The 20,043-nt window shown below is 39.2% G+C and overlaps 1 protein-coding gene across 1 annotated transcript; it reads right to left on the bottom strand.

Moving 5' to 3' along the window:
• Positions 1–325: 325 nt before the first annotated feature.
• Positions 326–20,017, bottom strand: ETFDH (electron transfer flavoprotein dehydrogenase). The gene is made up of 13 exons (XM_038134750.1): positions 19,860–20,017; positions 17,750–17,896; positions 17,106–17,335; positions 16,181–16,262; positions 15,791–15,909; positions 15,396–15,473; positions 12,710–12,856; positions 10,826–10,966; positions 8,735–8,878; positions 3,681–3,849; positions 1,797–1,979; positions 1,223–1,444; positions 326–930 (listed from the first exon to the last, which is right to left on the bottom strand). The coding sequence occupies exons 1-13, from the start codon at positions 19,891–19,893 to the stop codon at positions 767–769; spliced, it is 1,860 nt and encodes a 619-aa protein (XP_037990678.1). The 5' UTR covers positions 19,894–20,017; the 3' UTR covers positions 326–766.
• Positions 20,018–20,043: the final 26 nt, after the last annotated feature.

Genomic DNA, 20,043 nt, shown 5'->3' on the forward strand with positions numbered 1-20,043 from the left:
TGTAATAACTTGTGTTTTGCAACTCAGGTATTTTTCTAATGTGTAAAGCAATGGTGGTTGTTTTCACAGCTTAATAGTGCTTCCTGAGCAGCTTGGTTTCACATGAAGAGAATGTAGGCATTTTCATAGTTCCTATTAGAGGAGGCCTGATTTGTAAGGAATAAAAATGCTGGTAGACATAGAATGAAGATGCAGATTTTTTTTTTTTAGAACCACTTTACAATAGGTATTCCCTATTGTCATCATCAGAGAAAAAAAAAAAAAAAACAAACCCAAACCCGCCCCAAACTGAAAATTCGATGTAAAATGTAACACTTTAAAGCAGTGACAATTTTCTAGACTGATTTATTTCCCTGACTGCCAGATATGATTACATGTAAATTGCTCCATCTCGAGAGAGAAAATACTTCTTTAAAGGAGGGTACTAAATTATTCCACTATATGCACAATTCTGGATATGGCTGCTGTTATCACTGAACTTCAGCAGTAAATCCAAGATCCAAAGCTCCTTCGTCAGTCCTGATAAGAACTTTTGCCTGCCATACAGCTCCTGTAAAGAAGTGCTATTTAAATAAGGCTAGGGTTTAACCAGAAGGCACCAACTTTCTATTTAATGCAACAGTCAAATGTAGAATTCAGAATGGCACATTAGTCTCAAACTCTTTTTAACATTCAAGTCAGTGCTGTACATTAATTATGCTGCAGCATAAAATACTCCAACATATTTGTTGGTGATCACAAGTCACTGAATAGATCTCCTGTTAGTTTACATTCCATTATAAGCTGGTCCTCCTCCACCTTCAGGTACCACCCAGTTAATATTCTGACTTGGGTCTTTAATATCACATGTTTTGCAGTGGACACAGTTCTGAGCATTTATCTGCAGCCTTGATCCTTCTCCCGTTTCCAGAGGAACATACTCATAGACTCCTGCAAAGACAAGAAAGGAGCTATCACTTTGCCGAACAGCTTTCCCCTGCCTGTATACTCCACTTATCAGCAAGTGTAACAAGGGAAGTATATTACTAATTCCCTTCTAACACATTCAACAGTTATTTCATCACAAAAGTACTGCTAACATGTTTTAAGACCTTCAGTTGAACCCCCTTCTGGGAGGAAAATTGGGATAGAATGCTTGAAGTGAGTAGGAGGCCAGGTGGATCCTTCCTACTTAGTCTTTCATCTTGCAGAAACAGCTGACACACACATTTTTGTTACCTACCTGCTGGACAAAATCTTTGCTCTGGTCCATCGAATACAGCCAGATTCCTGCTCACAGGGATGCTGTCATCTTTGAGAGTTAAATGAGCGGGCTGGTCATGTTCATGGTTTGTACCACTTAAAGCCACAGATGACAGGAGATCAAAACTGATTTTTCCATCAGGCTTTGGGTATTCAATAGGGGTGCAGTCTTTGGCTGGCTTGAGCTGAGCAAAATCTGGTCCTAAATACATTTTAAATAAATTTCAGTATAGAATTACTGTAACTTGCAGTCACTCAAGAACAATTTTAACTACGCTGTTTTAACTTCCCTCGTCATCAGAATGAAGTACTTAATAAAAGGTAGCCTTTTTCATGAGACAAATATCTATACCAAGTTATACTAAGCAGTGTTTTAATGTCTTAATTTACATTGCGTGGTAGGTGATACGACAGTCTGTCTCAATGCTTTATCATCCATTTCTTTTGTACACTTTAAGGCCTCACAACTGGACCAGAGGTGCACTAGCTGAAACTAAGACCAGAAAAGACTGACATATAATTTGAGAATCTTCTTCAGGAGATAATGAAATTACCTGGATGTTTTAATGTCCATGGTTCCATTCCTCTCAGTAGCCAATAAAATATGCCTGTATATATCATTCCTCCATACACACCAAGTACGCTATGGCAGGATGGTCGGATGTTTCTCACCGCATACAGCTCTTTCCAGACCCAGGACTTCTTCAGGTTCTCTTCATATTCTTGCACATCAAGTCCTAAGGCAGTACATTACTTGTTAGGTACCTACAGTACATCAAGACTATCCTTGAAATAAAAGAATAGATGCTGAATAAAGGCAACTGCTAGCAATGAAATCAGCAAAATGAGAATTTCAGAACAGTAAGCTAAGAATAGACTAAATAATGTGTTTCAGCCTCTTGAATCAAGGGACCTGTTTTGTTGGCAGACATGTACTGCTTCCTTGTAGCCTCTATTAAATGAGCCACAAGCAGCATTAAATTGCCTCAAAACTCAGCAAAATATAATCAGACAGGTGGCTCCATTGGCACCTCTGTGGGAAAGCAGCGACTCACAGAATCTGAGCGCTGACCAGTCTACCTGTGATCCAAAGCCAGGTTTGCAATTTTAACGTCAAGTTCTAAGCTTTTTCCAAAGAAGTTTTGCAACCTAAGTCCCATTTCAGTAACGATGGCTATGGCTCAATGGATAATGCCAATGCTAGATAATTTCTCCCTTTGTAATCAGCACATTTGTGAGATGTATTTGACTGCAGACTTTTGATTTAAACTCTTTGTATTTTTACAAATACTAGACATTTCACACTTGATACATCTATCACAGTGTAGCTAAAGTCAAGTACTTATCTGTAAAAATAATGTTTCTTCAAATGAAAATTATTTGAGAGCTTTCTCTTCACCATTCTCCATTATTACTGTATAGGAATAAATGTTCTAAATAATAACTTTTAAGCCCTGTCTACATATCAAAATCATGCTTCAGTCCATATTTCCCATAAAGCCCATTATCCCTGCAAAGAGAAGAAAGTGGGCGGTAGTAGTCCAGCCTTGACAAGACTGCATCTAAAACCTGTCCATAATCAAGCAGGAGTGGCACACTACCCACCAACAGTGTTTATAGCTTCAGATGGATTCTAAGCATTTTAGCATGTCTAGCTGAAGTCTTAGTTGTTCAGCACGCCTGTGTATGGTGTTTTAGCTCAATGAGAGCTCATTAGGCCTCAATCCACCAGTACAGAGAGAAGATTTCTAAAACAATCATCATGTGGCACCTGGGTATAGTCTAAGTTCCAGAGTGACTGAAATTCTAGTTCTCTCTCACCCCCTAAAGAATTCATTAACAGATTTAAGGGGACAACTAAGCTTAAACAAAGCACTACACAAAGTGGTCAGGACCAGGTGATTACTATAATGTGCTTGTGTTATGTATAGAATAAAACACATGTAGTCTTAAACTGAGACAGCTAAAACATTAAAAGACAGAAAAAAGGACTGGACAAAACCAGGATCCTAACAACGGTATGAGCAAATTTGAAAAATCTCATGCTGTTTTGCTTCATTTCATCTATTCCTTTTTTTTTTTTCTTGTTTCAGCAGGCTTTCAGTAACACTTTCTGAATCATAAAGCACTACTTTTTATTGTGTTTGTAGGAACAAAACTATTCTTGTTTACTTATACAGGAAGCCTTTTTCAGATGGTCATTAGAGCTTCTAGCAGTAGGATCAATACTTATGAATAACAGCAAATATTAATTTCTTTCATAAATCATTTGACATTATCAATAGTAAATAAACAATAAAATATATTTTAAACACACTAATTTCATTATTTATTCACATTTCCAACTAAGTCGTTCAGCCTGATTAATTACTGCTGTTAGTTGGTGGTGGGTCTAATTGAACACAAGGTAATTACAAATCAAAGTAAAATGATCTTACCTATTGTCTTTGATTGGAGATTTTCATTGATTAATCGACTAAAAATGGCTTCTGAAGCCAACATGCCACTTTTCATTGCAGTATGCGTTCCTTTGATCTTGGGAACATTCAAGAGTCCAGGACTGCAACCAATTAATAATCCACCTGGGAAGGTGAGTTTGGGTATTGACTGAAGGGAAAAGAGAAAGAAAGGTTTTGTTCTTGTCTCTTTTTGTTCTTGTTTGTTGAAGTGAAAATAACATTCTGAAATTAAACGGGCCTAAGGCTTGAGTGTCCTTTCCATTTTCAGACTTGGCACGTGTACTCTCTAAACATACACCAGTTAACTCCACTCACTCATGGAATTTGAGCATAGTACGCACATAGGAATAGAGACACTTTACTTGTGCTAAGTATCAAAGTGATATTTTCCTTATATCCTCTCTACAGCTGCCTTATCTGCAGCAAAACTCTGTAGTGTCACCCACCGATATGGTTTTCCTCCTTCAATCGCAAGTGAAATTTTTAAAACAAAAAACCCAAACTCTCATTTTTTTCCCTGATTTCCACACAGTAAGTTGTACTCATCTCACTTCACAGTGCTTTTTTCCACAAATCTTTCTCTGTGAAACTGCACAATGCTATCATGCCTGCCCCCCTCCTCCTTATTTTAGAAGTTGCTCACAGCCAGCAAATATATTTTGGTGCAAAATCACCATCTTACTCCCATTCTGTAAGCATATCACAGAGGATGCTCAACTCAAAAACCTAACACAGCCAAGATGATTTGCAAATACCAGGTCAATAGTATTAATATACTACATTACATCTATATTAACTAGGAAATACCTCAACTACCAAGGTGATTAAGACATTACACTGGGAACAGCTTCAAAATGCAGACTGACTGCAGAACTTCGAGCAGAAAGCTCTGATCAAAGCCTAAGTCACAAATTGCTGAAGGTTAAGTTTTGAACATACCCTTCCTCCAAAAGTCTTTCATGCTCAGCAGCACATCTTAATCTAGCATCCTGATTTTTATTAAAACTGTCTGAAAGAATTAATTTTGCTAAACAAGTAGTTGAATTTAATGAAAAATGTCAAAAAAATTTATCCCTTGGAATTCAAGATAACCCAAACCAAAAGTTTTGTTTCTTCTGCTTGTTCAATTGTTACCTCTTTATTAGTCACCCAGGGCTGCCTGCTTTTGTATAGTCATATAGCAATCACTAAAAAAAGTTATATTACACAGCATTTCCTCTGTGTTTTGTGCAATTTGTTTAATCAGAGACGTAGTGATTTGGTTCATAGGAAAGACAATTCAGGCTGAAAACACAACTACAACTTACTTTTCTGGGAAAAGAAGTTTTAAGTTCAGCTACATAACACTATTTCAAAGGGATTAAGTATGTGGGATGTTCTCTCTTTTCTCAGAAAACAGCCATTCTATGTTATCTATTAGGATTCAATGGTGCAGCACTGACATAAGCATAGGAAGACTTCTTGACTGACTCTGAATTGCACAGAAAGATGGTGATCAAGTACTTCTCTTCTGCAAACACTGTTTCACGTAATATGCACAATGGCCCACCATACTGCTAAAGAACAAATGAGATTAAAGATGAGTCATGTAACACAAAAGGTAGCACATACTGCAGCTTTGGTAGTAATTCTCATTATTAGTACTATGGCACTTGGTGCCTGCTTTCACAGTCAGTGGAAGAAACACATCATACCCCTGAGATACAGACACAAAACAAGACTGCTTTAGAGAAAGGGAGACACCTGCTCCCTGCAGAGTCTTTCCTGCTGGCAGACAGGAAACCTCATGTTCTTCCTCCCCTTAGCTCCAGATCAGGGCTTAAAATCTGTTGAGTCTAATATTTGACACTTTAATGGGTTGTCAGGTTTTTCCCCCTGATATTCATAGCATACACTGCTCAATAACTGCAACACCTTTTTCTCCACAAAACTCTTAAACCTTTCAAAAGTTTTTGATAAAATAGAGACAAAATAGAGGGTGCATGGGAATTTAGGTGCTTTGTTTTGCAATTTTAATATATATAATAAATAGTATCTACAGAGATTAAGTTACTAAACTCTCATCCTTCCTTCCACATACATTAAAAAAACATGTGCACTTTCTCTCTCCCTTCAGTCTGTGCTAAAGATTGAAGATCACAGTCATTAGGTTATGTATAACAAAAAAGCTGAAGTTGATGGTAACTCTATACACCTATGTGATGATATTCTGTTACCAAAATCAAAAACTAGAGCTACGGAATGACTTACATAAGAAAATATTCCTGGACTACAGTGATACAAATGAGTCAGACTGCTACAGTTATTAATCAAAGCAACACATGCAAAAGAAGAGCTAATCTTAAAACTCTTCCTAAGTGAATCATCAATAAAGCTTTTTTAACTGAAGCCATGTATTAAAAAAAGTATTTTAGAAGAGTGACTTCATGATCACCTAATCAAATCTATATACAGGAAATTAAAAAAAACCACCATAAAACCAACAAAGCAAAACATATTAGGAACAATGGAAAGTAAGGGACATATTGGTTTAAATTCAGCAAAGATGTCCAAAGATGAGGCAGAGATGTGCAAGATCTGTAGTTCTACTGTGTAACTTAGCGCAATGTCTTGAAGTGACTTAAAAAAAATACTGCATTCTTTCAGCTATAGGTTTTGAGTATAAGGAGGATGCAACTAAAATCACAATCTGGGTACTTCACCAAAGCCAGAAATTCGATGACTATGTGTGACAGAGAAACCAGTGCACAGGGTGGAAAAAGAAGCCCCTCTTGCATAAAAGTCTAGATTAAAGCATCTTGGTATTTTTCATGGTATCTGTGCTAATAATGGAGTGGCAATGGTTTTTGAAATAAGCCAGGAACACAGCTGTGTTACAATGTGTTATGACATATTTCCACTGCAGAGTGGACAAAATCAACGCTCAGATGGATTAAATGAGCAGTATGGGTGTAATCAAGATGCTGCTTCCTGAACTCACATGACGCACTGCCAGGAATGCACACTGGGGTCAAAGCCTAACTCCACATGACTGTGACAAGAGTGAAGCTGTGATGAAATTCTGCTCGTATTGCAAGAACCTCGTGAAGCCACGTTTATACCAAGAAGTTCAAAAAGGAAAGGCAAAGTAGTCAGAGAGCAGAGTGGCATGACCCCACATACAGGCTGCAGATCATGGACACTCAGACCAGTTTTAAGGTCCAAACTGAAAGGAGCATCTGGAAGATGGATCTGGGAGTACAGAACATACTGCCACACCCTGTGTTTCAAGATGAGAAGCTAACAGGTTGAATGTACTTTAAAACTGTTAAATATAAACTCCAGAACATTTTTACAAGCTTTTCCAGCCCTTTCAACTGATCTTAGTCAGAAAGGTCGGTATTTAAAGGGAAATGTATTCATCAGAAAGCCTTGAATACATATATGAATACATATTCAAAATTTTACCTTTTGCACTACTTAAGTTAACAAAATAAACAAAGTATTCCACCTCCCAAGAAAGCAGAAATTCAAAGTTGTGCACAAAAGAAACTCAAGGTATTCATTTTTGAAGAGGTAAAGGTTTACCTGCCAAACTACTTTACAGTTTCAGCACCATCAGTGACTTAAGGCTTAAGCACTGAAAAGGAGTTTTTTTGCTGGGATAAATAAGCAATTTGGAAAACCTCAAAAGAACAGATCAGCGGTATTACCCTGTCTTCCCCAAGATTCCAGGCAAAACAAAAGATTGTCTGTGGCATCTCTGCTGCTGAACATTCTTGACTGCAATATAAATTCCACTTCACTGGCTGCTCACAGCTTGGACAAACACTCTGCTGGGTAAAAACTCTGAATATCTGGGCTCAGAGAATGTTGATGAGTGGAGTTACATCCAGTTGGCAGCCAGTCACTAGTGGGATTCTGCAGGGCTCAGAACTGGGGCCAGACCTGGTTAATATCTTTATCAATGACCTGGACAAGGGGATTGAGTGAATCCTCTGTCAGTCTGCAGGCAGCACTAAGATGGATAGGAATGCTGATCATCTGCAGAGGGATCTGGACAGGATGGATCTATGGACCAAGGCTGATTATACTGACGTCCAGTAAGGCAAACTGCTGTGTCCTGTCCTTGGGTTACAACAGCTCCATGCAGTGCCTTAGGCTGGAGGAAGAGTGACTGGAAAACTGCCAAGCAAAAAGGACATGGGGAGTCCTGCCAGCTGAACATGAGCCAGCATATGCCCAGGTGGCCAAGAAGGCCAATGGCATCCTAGCTTGGATCACAAATAGTGTGGCCAGCAGGACCAGGGCAGTGATTATTCCCCTGTCGTCAGCACTGGTGATGCTGAATCTTGAATCCTTTGCCCAGTTTTGGGCCCCTCACAAGACATTGAAATGCTGGAGTGTATCTAGGGAAGAGCAACGGAATTTACGAAGGGCCTGGAGCTCAGGTCTTATGAGGAGCAGCTGAGGGAGCTGGGGGTGTTTAACCTGGAGAAAAGGAGGCTCAGGGGGACCTTACTGTTCTCTACAACCAACTGAAAGGAGGGTGCACTGAGGTGAGGGTCAGTCTCTCCTCACAAGTGGCAGGAAGAGAGGAAAGGGGCTCAAGTTGTGCCTAAACCAGAGGAGGTTTAGATTGGATATTAGGAAAAATATCTTCACAGGAAGGGTTGTCAAGCACTTGCACAAGCTGCCCAGAGAAGTGGTGGAGTTGCCATGCCTGGATAAGACATAAAGATGTGGCACTTAGGGACATGGTTTAGTGGTGGACTGGGCAGTGGTGGACTAGTTATTGGACTGATGTAAATAGTCTTTTCCAATCTAAATGTTTCTATGATTCTGTATTTCATTTAGAAAGTAAAGTGAGTATGTCAGAAGATTTTCAGTAAGATAGAGCCTAAGACTAGCAAATTTCAGCAGCCAGTACCCAGCAAGACAAGAACTTTTTTCTGTCCAGCAAAACATTTGGTATAGCATGCAACCCAAATCTACTGCACTAAATATATGGCTATAGAGAACTCAAAAATAAAAACTTTGTGAAAAAAAATTACCTGGATACCACCTTCATTTAAAGCTCTGGCACCATAAGCAATCCTTGTTCCACCCTCCAAAGTAGGCTGTACACTAGGATGATGCTTCCACCTCTGAAATTCTCTAAATGGATTCAAATAGGGATTTTGATAATCTAAACCAACCTTAAAAAAAGAAAAAAGTGCACATCAATAAAATAAGGTATGAAATATCAACAAAAATTTCAAATCAAAGCAATTGCATATTACCACATCAAGTCTTTAAATCTATTTTATATTAAAGCATCCTCAGGTCTTTCTACTTAAACTACTGCCAAAAATATATTTTATTAATGGTATAGCAGGAGCAAATCTGAAAATTTGCTGCTACAGGTCTGCTCTTGTCCCCACATGAACTATGGAAAATATTTAATTGCATTGTAACCTCCTTTCAGCTGTCTTTGGTATAAAAGGATTAAATTAAGCATGATTTAATGGGTGGGATAAGCAGCAAAACTTGTTTTAAATTTGCATTTCATACCTCTGGCCCAAAAAAGCTGGAAAAAGAGGTAAACAATTAATTTTTGATTGTTATGTCCTTGTGCTCTCATACTTTAAACAGTTCTTCAAATTGTTTAGTAGTCAGTTATAATTTCCAATTAGGTGAGCCATTGTAATAAAGCACAGGAGAGCAATGATGAAAGCAGAAAATGGGGTAAAACAGATTGCTAGTGGGCTGGATGCCCAGGATTCTTATACATTTGAGAATTTGACCAAATATATACTCTGCATTTCCCATCTTTAAGATACTCTTAAAAATAATTAACTTGCTGAATTTTTCTCTTTTGAGAAAGGGATTATTTCTGGTTCCTGTGAGCTTTATTGGAGATACGTAACAAAATACATCATGAGTCAGCAGCAATCAAGACTTTGGTATCTGTGGCAGCTCACTGCTTTTAGAGCAGTGCTTGCATCTGCGTTGCTGACAAGACAAAATTAATGAACAAGTTCCAAAATAAGGGTAAAATAACCCTACTACAAGAATCCTCTCAGACTGAAATAAAGTTCAAAGAAAAAAAGTGATTGTGTGTCCACAGGGAAGTTGATTTTTTCCTCTCTGGAGAGCATATGAACGTTACTGATTGCCTACCATTCTCTGCAAGAATCAGAGCTCTCACCCCCTCTAAAATCAAACAGAAATTGAGTATCTACTGTATGTACTTATTAATTCCAATACTGGAAATCTGTACAGGACAAGTATGTGTGTCTGAGAAAGTTAATGAGTTTTTTTTCAATGCTTCTTACAAAACAGACACAAATAGAATTTTTCCACACACTCTATAATCCTTCTGAAATCTAGGACACGGAAGTGTCAGCTCAGTCCCATGCTGCTGAAAGTCCAATTTGTATGCTTGACTCTTACAACATCTATGTTGAAGCACGTGCACAGGGTAAATAGTGAATTTTTCATTTTGGACTGTAGGTGAGAGAGAACATTTCCAATCCTTGCTCCTCACATCACGTGGCTGCCAGAATGACACCAGACTATCTCTAGAGATCTCACAGCTTCTGATGTAGTGGCAATAAGCAGGAAGAAGCTGCCTGCCCAATTCAGAAAGGCAGTTGCTAAAGAGGGCAACGCCAACAGGGTGGAAAATACCAAAAACAAAGTGAAGAGCTCAGAAATTAAAGGGACATTCCTAGTAGCATTGCAGTGCTTCCACTTTAGACACTTCTCCCAAAAAGTGGCGTTACACACAAGATTGACACATGAATTAGGAAATGGAACTGTACAAAGTGCATGTGATTTAGATTTCCTAACTTACAAGAATCTTTTGAGCACAGTTTTGATTAGTCATTTGGTTTTGCCATTACCAAAATTTGCTTGATTTGCAAAGAAATTATGAATAAGTTTTCTAGTTGGTCTGAATAAAAGACACTGGATTAAAGACAGATTAATGTGACAAATTAACTTTCCCTAGTATGGGCATAAGTACACTTAAGATTGAGAAAGGATTAAATTTCATCTGTTCCTATTCTTGTATTTACATTTTCTCATTAAAACAGAGAAAAGAAAATGCATGAAATGAAGATCAAACAACATGTAAGAATGAAAAAACTAACTTCACTTACCACAAATCCAAGAGCAACTAAAGGCTCACGCTCATTTAAGTGATAAAGAAAGGACCCTCCATATGTATGTCTGTCTAATGGCCAGCCTACAGTATGTTCCACTCTTCCTGGTTTCCATTTCGATTTATCAATAGTCCATAACTGAAATGAGGATGACCAAAAAATTACTTCAGATTGCAAACTAATGGCCTTTCAATAATATATTAAAACACACAATTACATATAGGAGAAACTTAATTTACTTCTATGAGCAATGCAAATATTCATACAGCAAAATACCAACTGTTCAATACAGTTTTTTGGATTATCATTTAAGGTTTTCCTAATACCTCTCTTAAAATGCTGTGTATCAGAAAATGTGACTGAGACTCCAGTACTACACCCAAAATTTTAATTCAACCACAAGATTCCTAATATTAGTCACTTTGACAGATACTTCTGCCACAGAATGCAATGCTTATGTTGACTTTTTTCTTTGAAAGTATTATTTTTTCATATGATTCTATGAATTATCTTGTGAGTTTTTCAAGGTCAGGACAAAGCAATATGCCTGAGTTGATCTAAATATTTCCTGTCAAACAAATTGTCCCATCTCTGCTGTCTCCTACATGTTTTCAGTGCTCCACTGACCCATGGTGAACTCAGAGATGCATTTTCATGTTTTCAGGATTGAGTCCATTTTCTGCTCATTTCACAAAACCATGGAGGTATATGCCAGGCACAGTCTAATGACAGGAGGGCAGTTGAGCACCACAGATCAGTTCAAGCATTGAGGGCACATCTACAATAATGTACAATAATTCCAGTTTAGATTAAAGAGCACATTTTTGAGCGGAACTTCTGATTCCTCCCACTTACTGTGTTTTGACTCATATCATACAGCAGCCATGGAAGCAGCCATGGATTCCTTCAATGTGAAACTAAAAGACAGGGTCCTACAAGTCCATCTAAAACATTCCAGTCATGAAAGGGCACTCAGTCCACGGGACTAGATCACAGCTAGTCCAAAATAAAAATAAACCTGAGGCGTGTATAGTACGGATCACAGCTCATCAGCACTAGCTACTTCAGATCCACTCCTGTTGGACTGCACTATTTGCTAAAGCAGACAGCCTCATCTGGAAGTAAGGGAACTCTACAGGAAAACAATTCTTTGATGACAGTCTCAGTATTAGACACTGTAACTAAGATTATGTCATATTTACAGAATGGTTATTCTCTACAGAGTGTAAACTAATCAGTTAACAAATATTCTGTAGCTGTAAGCACATACTGAAGTAATTCTGTTATAGTCAAAACTCTGAACATATTCTAAAACAATACAGCTCTTTTTCATGAGTGATATTTCCTGAGTATAGACTATTTTAAAAAGGAAACTTCATTCCTATCCCAATTTTATACACCCAATGAAGGGAGTTTTTTTTTAAAGAATGAAGCACCTTCTGGATGAGCCTGAGACCACGATTCATCATCTGAAACAGCTCTCCTCTTCCCCCTTTCACTAACATACAGAAAGCATTTTCTTCCTTCCTCATGTACTAAAGCCCCCACAAAATTAGGCAGCACAAATTCCTCCCTTGTTTAGCAGATATATGGAAAACAGGTACCACAAACGACTGTAATTTGAAAATGTTTACAGAGCAGATTCACAGGGGCCTCTAGTTATAACAGATACAAGAGAAGCAGCAGCTGAAGTGGGACAGTCCTGATATTCAGGGAGCATCTGCTCTGATCAGCTTCAGAACAGCAAAGATTCTGAAGTCTCAAAGTGTAACTCAAATTCTTTAATTCTTATGTCTTACAAAAATTACCTAAAAAGCAAACAGAATCTACCTTAAAGTCTTATGATATTTTCTTTAATTGTTAAAATTATGCAAGTGGTACCTCTTTCAATCCAATGCCATAGCTCTGGGGTTGACAATTCTCCCTTAGATTGTATTTTTTGTACAGCTGTTTGGCTAGATGTCCATGACAACCTTCAGCAAAGACTGTGACTTTAGCATGGAGTTCCAAGCCTCTTTCAAAGGTAGCCTGCAAAAGTACAGCATTTCATCAGCAGTTACATCTGTGCCACACCACACTCACAGCAAGAAAATGGAAAGTAATAAAGTGATTTTACACTGCTTGGTAACATAGCTCAGACACTACAGACCATTGCAAATTATAGCTCTAGTTCAGTTGTCTTTTCCACCTAACCATGACGCACCCCAGGCAAGTCCTGGAAGGGGATTCCAGTAGAGCAGCCCCACAGTGAATTGCTATTCATCACTGAAAAAGAGAATCTTTCCAGATCAGAGGGTACTTATATCAAATCTGCTCATTCACAAGGTGCAAAGGAACTCTGACAGACAAAGAATCTTTACCTGTAACATCACACTTTAACTTTTGCTCATGAAGTCACATTACAATAAAAAATTGTGTGTGTGTGCCCCAACACACATGACATAGACTAGACAGAACTACCATATCTGAAAAACCTGAATCACCCCTGCTCCCAAAAGGACCCACTACTTCAGAATAATGATGTTACTCCAATCTGGCATGTTAAAACATACAATAAAATTAAACTAAATAAAATACAACTATAAAAAAAAATCTAATTAAAAATTCCAACAAGGATTGAGAGCCAGGTAAGGGGAATTGGCATAGTGCTGTATGAGTACATCACCTGCATGTGTGAGTGCACTGGACAAGAATATAGATTATGTTTAAAATTTTTTTATAATGAAAAAACCTTGATTTCAGTCAGAAAGTTTGATGTTGAAAAAGACAAGGAAAACGGTTTTGGATGAACCTCTCCAGCAGTACTCAAACCATCTCAAGGTAAGCCAGCATAGGTTCAAAAGAAGCTTACTGCTTTGCTTTTTAATTGTCTCTCAGGTGCAATCTGTTTGTAACTCACAAATGAAAATGTTCCCTCTAGTTGAGAATTACATTTAAACAGGAGTCAGGGGATTTTGTGAAATTTTTTGTACCCTTTGAATTTCTGATTGTCAATGTGAACATGAATTCATTTTACAAAATACTAAACAAGAGTTACCTCTTGAATATATAGTGTCCACTTTCAAGTAGCTTTATATAAAACAAATTAACTACAACTCCACATTGTAAATATTAGAAATTAATTAATTTGAAACATTTCAGTAATGTGACAGAGCTGTATTTTACATTTAACAACCTTTTCCAGTATCTACACAAGAATCAATGTGCAACCTGCTACAATGTTTTTTTTTTTTTACTACAGTCTTTTTTATTTGGTTGGTGCTGACTGCAAGGGGAAAATCTATTCATTAACCACAGTCTATCTGATTAGGCACTGTATAAACACACTGAAGATACTCTTGCCTTGGAGGTTATACAAACTTTGCCTATTTACCTGAGCCTTTTTGCACTGGAGGTAGTACCAACTGACAAAACTGACAGCTAAAAAACTTGAACTGAGTGACAGTGCAGTAAAAAAAGCTGCAGTAGAGCACACTCATTATGCACATGAAAGAAAAGACACATTCTCCCAGAACAAATGGGGGAAAATATGAATCTGTGTTTTGAGGATGTTAAGAAATACACCTAAAATTGTTCCTTCCCATCTTAAAACAAACCCAAACTCCCTATGAAACTGCACACGTTACTTGTGCCACCTTCTGGACAAAGCATGCACTGGAAAATGAGAGCATGTCTGTCCCCTACAGCAGATACACAATAATACACTGGAAAAATACACTACTCCTCCACTGGCTATATTCTCTCAAAACAAGAAAGAATCTTTTCTTCTCACTCCCTGCCTTAAATGGGGAAAAACAGCCCACACTTTATGTGAAAGTGAATACCTCTTTGCAACTCTAGGAAACTAGAATAAAACTTTATAAAAAAGGCAAGTAAATGTTAAGAAAACACTTGTACTCCTTATTTATGTAATCAAATAATTCCGTGTGAAAGTTGCTCCAACAAGTAACTCTGACGTGCCACATTCTCCCAACATATTTTACAGGGAAATAGCACACTTAGGGCAGCTTCTGGATTCCACTGAATACAACAAAAATCCAAGTCTGACACTTAGGGCAGATTACTGCATTCTTTTGGATGTAGAAACATGACCAACCAGCATAAAGGTATAAAGACTCAGTGTGTAACTTGCCCCAACAAGGTAGACAGACTGTCAGCAAGCGCAACTGCAGCTGTAAATATCAAGGAAACCAAACCAGCCAGAAGCACACTCTCCTACATGTTGCTAGTTACCAGATGGACTAAAGCTTTCTATTTCACCTTTGGACCTTTTTTCCAGGTGTTCTTCCCGTTGTTTCCAGATTTCACATATGCCAAAACACCCTTACATAATCTTCTTCAAGACAACTTTTATGAAAAGGCTTTTTCTACTAATCTCAGAAGAATTTTACAGTGTTCTGAGATGGGAACTTTCACAGGCAATCAATTCAATTAAATAGAGAGGGAAGACAGGTACTGAATTTTACAACTTTTCTTATGCTGCAGCACAACTACTGATGGCAGTAGAAGCAGATGTATCACAATTTCCATTATTAGACCCCTAGTTATGGGGAGGATAGATACTTACTTTAGGTGCTCCATCCTTCTGAATGCCTACATCATTAGTTGCTATCCCTTTCACGCTACCGTCTTCATGAAAAAGTACCTTTGGAAATATTTAAACAAACAAACACAAAGCATTGTAATGAAAGTGTACTTTGAATTTATTAATTAAAAGTTCTAAAGCAGAACTTCTAAGCACTATGAATTAAATGGTCAAACATGAAGATTATGTATTTATTCATGTACTGTATGATCCACTTGCACTTTGCTGGATCTGAGCCAGGGAACTGAGACAGAGAAACACAGTTTTCACAATAGGTATCAGTTAAAAGGAATGTTGCACATGTACAAATGATCATGACTGCACTGAGGGGGGTTCCAAAGCCACTCTTCATAAACACACACTGATGTCATTAGTACCTCAGCTGCTGCATAGCCTGGATATATCTCAACACCTAAAGCTTCTGCTTGTTCACCTAGCCAGCTCACAAGGTGGCCCAGACGTACTATGTAATTTCCATGATTCACCATCGGAAGCCCTAGGCAAAAAAAGACACACACACATATAACACATCGGACACTAAGCAAAACAACCAAAGCTGCAAACAGCAGATGTCACATCTACAGCTACTACCTTCAAGCTAATCTCATGTGTTATCAGAGCCATTACCTACACAGACTGTATCACTGTAACCTATTATAGTCTACATACACTTGCTGCACTACACTGAATCAAACTTCTTTTGATTCATGGAGAAGTTCTAAAAGACACAGAGGAAGCTGACTCTCTTCTCCCTCACTAAACTTTACCTGGAAGAATTGGCACTGGAATTCTTGATGTCTCTGTTAAAATTCCAAACTTGTCTTCAGTTACAGGAGTATTAAGTGGAGCCTACAAAATATAAAATAGAAGAATAGAGAGTTATGTTTTCTCAGCCAATCCAACAGAAACAACAAAATCAAACAATCAAACTGGCAGTCAAGTACAGGTTTAGTATAGCACTTCTATAGGAAGGTGTCACAAGAGAGAAGATAAAGTACTTCACAAGGCAGTCATCAGGCAAGAATCAACACAACTACTGAGGTAAAAAAAAAATACGGCTTTGCAAATAACATCTATTGGACACAGGCCTGTTCTTCATCAATATTCTAGACCTTTTTAAAGAAGGCAGCCCAACTTGCAGATTTATCACCATAAGGCAAACCAAAGCATTGACAGCTGACTTCTTGCAGCTCTCAGGTGATAGCAGGCAGCTGGCTGCAAGTTGGATGGCTGTTCTGGGATTTCTCTCCTAAAATCATCTTAGGCCTTTGTTACACCACAGTGTCAGCACAGAAGTCAGTATCAGTCATCTCCAGGAAGAGCTATTGTACAGATCCAGCACATCTGTCATTGCTAAGGACCAAACATCTTCCTGCTTGTACACAGGAGCTGGACTTTGCACAAAGGCTGCAAGTGCAAGCTGCACCAGACAAATTGTGTATATGCAGTAGGACTACTACAGAAAAGAGCAAGGGCCACAACATATCTGTGTAGACAGAAAACATTCAGCATTGTTGAACTACAGGAAACAGACTAAAAAGAAGGTACCAATTTTTGTTTTGTTCCAACAATGTATTTTAAAATGGTACTTATTACTAATGGTACCAGGTACTAACTCAAACCAGAATGAGTCAGATATGAAGTTCATTACAATCTGGTAATGAACTTCAGTGTTTACATGCTCATACATACCCCTCGCTCTTTCCAGTCTGGAAAGAGCTCTTCTAAGGACCTTGGCTCAACACAAGCACCAGACAACGTATGTGCACCAATCTGAGAAGCCTTTTCCACCAGACAAACACGCACTTCTTTGCTGTGCTCAGCAGCCAACTGCTTGAGTCGAATGGCTGCAGAAAGGCCTGCAGGGCCTGCTCCAACAATGACAACATCAGCTTCCTCCGCAAATCTTTCCATGTTTACACCTTCAATAGAAAAAAATGATAGTAACATAAGCCAATCCCCAGTTTCTTCCAACCTCTCTCTCACTAAACCCAAACCCTCACGGTAAGAACAACTGAAAAAAACCAAGCAGATACATACTGAACAGAACTAAATCTTGTTGTGATAATCCCTAAACCAAAAGCTGCTTGTATATTTTCTTTATGAAAACAAGCACAAAGTTTCTTCTGATATTATATTATAGCATTAAAGACACTCATTGTGACATGGCAAGCAAAAATTTCATTTGAAATATTAGTACTGTATTTAAGCATCGAGAATTTCCATAAAGAGAAAAAACCAGCAACACATTTTAGTGTCTTTAAGACTCAGCAATGACAATCATAATAATAATGATAATAATAATAAAGCAGTGTTTAAAGAATGCAGTGTTTTACCTTCCCATCGTTTGTCTTTGTCCCGAGGATGAATGGTGTAGTGCGTAGTTATGCGAGGCACAGAGGCAGTGGAGGCACATCGTGAGACGCGCAGCGAGAGAAGGCAATCTTTCTTTATCAACTTCAGAGCATGAAAGCACTGACGTGCTGCAAAAACCAGAAACAACTTTGTCAAATCAGAAGCTTTCCAAACTTTTCAAAATTTCAGAGATGCAAGTAGCACAACAAATATGACAGCTTTCCCCTCCCAAAGGCTACCAGGTGATGTGAAGATGAGGAACCATAAACACAGATTTTTAAATTTTCAAGTAAGGAGGATGCTGTGTAATTTTTTATCAAGGGGAAAAAAAAAAGCAGCTTCCCCTTTAAGCATTCTTTACTCAGTACTCAGGCCAGCCATGCACAGCTGACATAGGATAATATACACAGGTGTCAAACACATTTTAAGTTCTGATTTAATTTTGAAATTCAAAAGGTTTATTTCAAACTGCATTAAAAGTGACCAAACAATGGCAGAAACAGGACATGCAAGTTTAGCTCTGACATCTCAACACATGTTGAGACACACAGCTTGGGCTACTAACACAAGGCACTTCACCTGAAGTAAATGCCATGGTTGGCAGTAAAAGCACAGACCTGAACCCAAGTGTGCTTAGCCAAAGCTAGGAACAGTAGATACAGGTAACCATTACCTTTGCTGCAGATAGAGTAACTGTTGTGAAAACAAATTAGAATTTCTGTGTAGCAAATGACGGAAAATAAAGTTTCAAATTATCAAGCCAGGACACTTTTCAGAGGGCTATTACATGTCATAGTTTCCCTCTTTTAGAAACAGATAATAAATGTGTGTGCTTTGTAATAAAAAACTCTAGAACAGTTAGTATGAAAACTAGTTATGGTTAAAAGGTCTGTGAACTAATGCACCTTGACTAATAATTTTCTTTCCTTAAAAAAATTCTCTATTTTCAGGGATAAAGAAGAATAATACCATATTTAAAGTGGAATATTTCTGTAAAACTACATAAGTAAAATCACCAGCATGCTATGACTGAAATGTTTAGTTGAGAATGGCTACCCTTGAAAAAGGCCAGCACAAGCATCCTGTGTAATAACCCTGCCTGGTGACAATTAGGACAGAGGTCTCTATATGCCAGGTAGCAAGTATTATCCGTGTTGGTTCCTTAACAGGAATTCTGTACCTAACCAACATAACATAAAAGTTATTATCTATCATACCACCCCACGATTCTTAGTTATCTTTTACCTGCAACCAGGTAAAGGTTTTATATATATATATTTTAATATATTATATATATATATATATATATATAAATAAATAAATAAATATATTAAAAAATGAAACTTTAACTTAACTTTCAGGATTTTTTTTTATTTGACCATAAGTGATGGTACTAAGAATCACACTGCGTATAAAAAAAAATCAATTAATTTGCACACATGCAAAAGAAATGAAACTCTGCTCTGAACACCTCTGATAATAACAGAGGTGGGTGGAAACGCTGGACGGGCAGATTCTTGCCCAGTGAGCGCACAGAGCCTGGGCCACGACGCTATGGAGAGCTCAGGGACTCGGAAAGCGATGGGAAACGCCTGCACGAGCCTGGCAATCCCCAAGGAGAAACTTTGCGGCAGCTCCTCAGCAGCAGCTGTCGGGATGCTGTCTCCACAACTACTTCCCAAGAAGGACACTCATTCCGCTACTTTATTTCCCCCTCTAAAGGAGGTGACACCTAGCCTCGCTCAAAAATCCCGCCCATCTTTTTAGGCGCCCGGCTGCAGGTGAATAACCCAGGTCAATATCACAGAGCCGGGCCGCGGGCAGCGCTCACGCACAGCGCTGTCCTCCCGCCCTCGGGCGCACAGAGGCCGCGGGCAGGGGGAGCCGCGGGGTCCCCGCCCGCCGGCCCCGCTCCGGCCCCGCGCCCGCCCGGACACCGGCGCGACCCAGCCGCGACCTTTGCTCCGCCTCGGCGCCGCGCCAGCCGCCGGCCCCACCCGCCGCGCCGAGCGGCCGCCGCCGCAGCCCAGCCCAACCCAGCCCGAGCCGAGGCCCCGGGCCCGGGCCCTCCAGCCGGCCCCGGCGCGTTACCTCGGCCGGCGGACGGGCAGCGGCAGAACAGCATCGCAGCGGCCCCCGGCACCGTCCGCTTCCCGCGACCGCCCCGCGCACACCCCGCCGGCCTCGCCCCGCCGCGCCTGCGCGCCCGGCCGCGGCTCCGCCCCGTGCCGGCCGCGGGACTACAGCTCCCAGAGCCGCCCGCGGGGGCGGTGAC

This window comes from Motacilla alba, chromosome 4 (assembly GCF_015832195.1).
Source record: "Motacilla alba alba isolate MOTALB_02 chromosome 4, Motacilla_alba_V1.0_pri, whole genome shotgun sequence".
Lineage (NCBI taxonomy): Eukaryota > Metazoa > Chordata > Aves > Passeriformes > Motacillidae > Motacilla > Motacilla alba.

What these genes read in the sequence shown, in the direction of transcription:
- ETFDH (XM_038134750.1), bottom strand. Translation starts at nt 19,893, where the DNA reads ATGCTGTTCTGCCGCTGCCCGTCCGCCGGCCGAG. An exon ending in TCTCCAATCAAAGACAATAG is followed by an intron (nt 1,980 to 3,680) that starts GTAAGATCATTT and finishes GTACTGCCTTAG; the next exon opens with GACTTGATGTGCAAGAATAT. An exon ending in GCAAAGATTTTGTCCAGCAG is followed by an intron (nt 931 to 1,222) that starts GTAGGTAACAAA and finishes TTGTCTTTGCAG; the next exon opens with GAGTCTATGAGTATGTTCCT.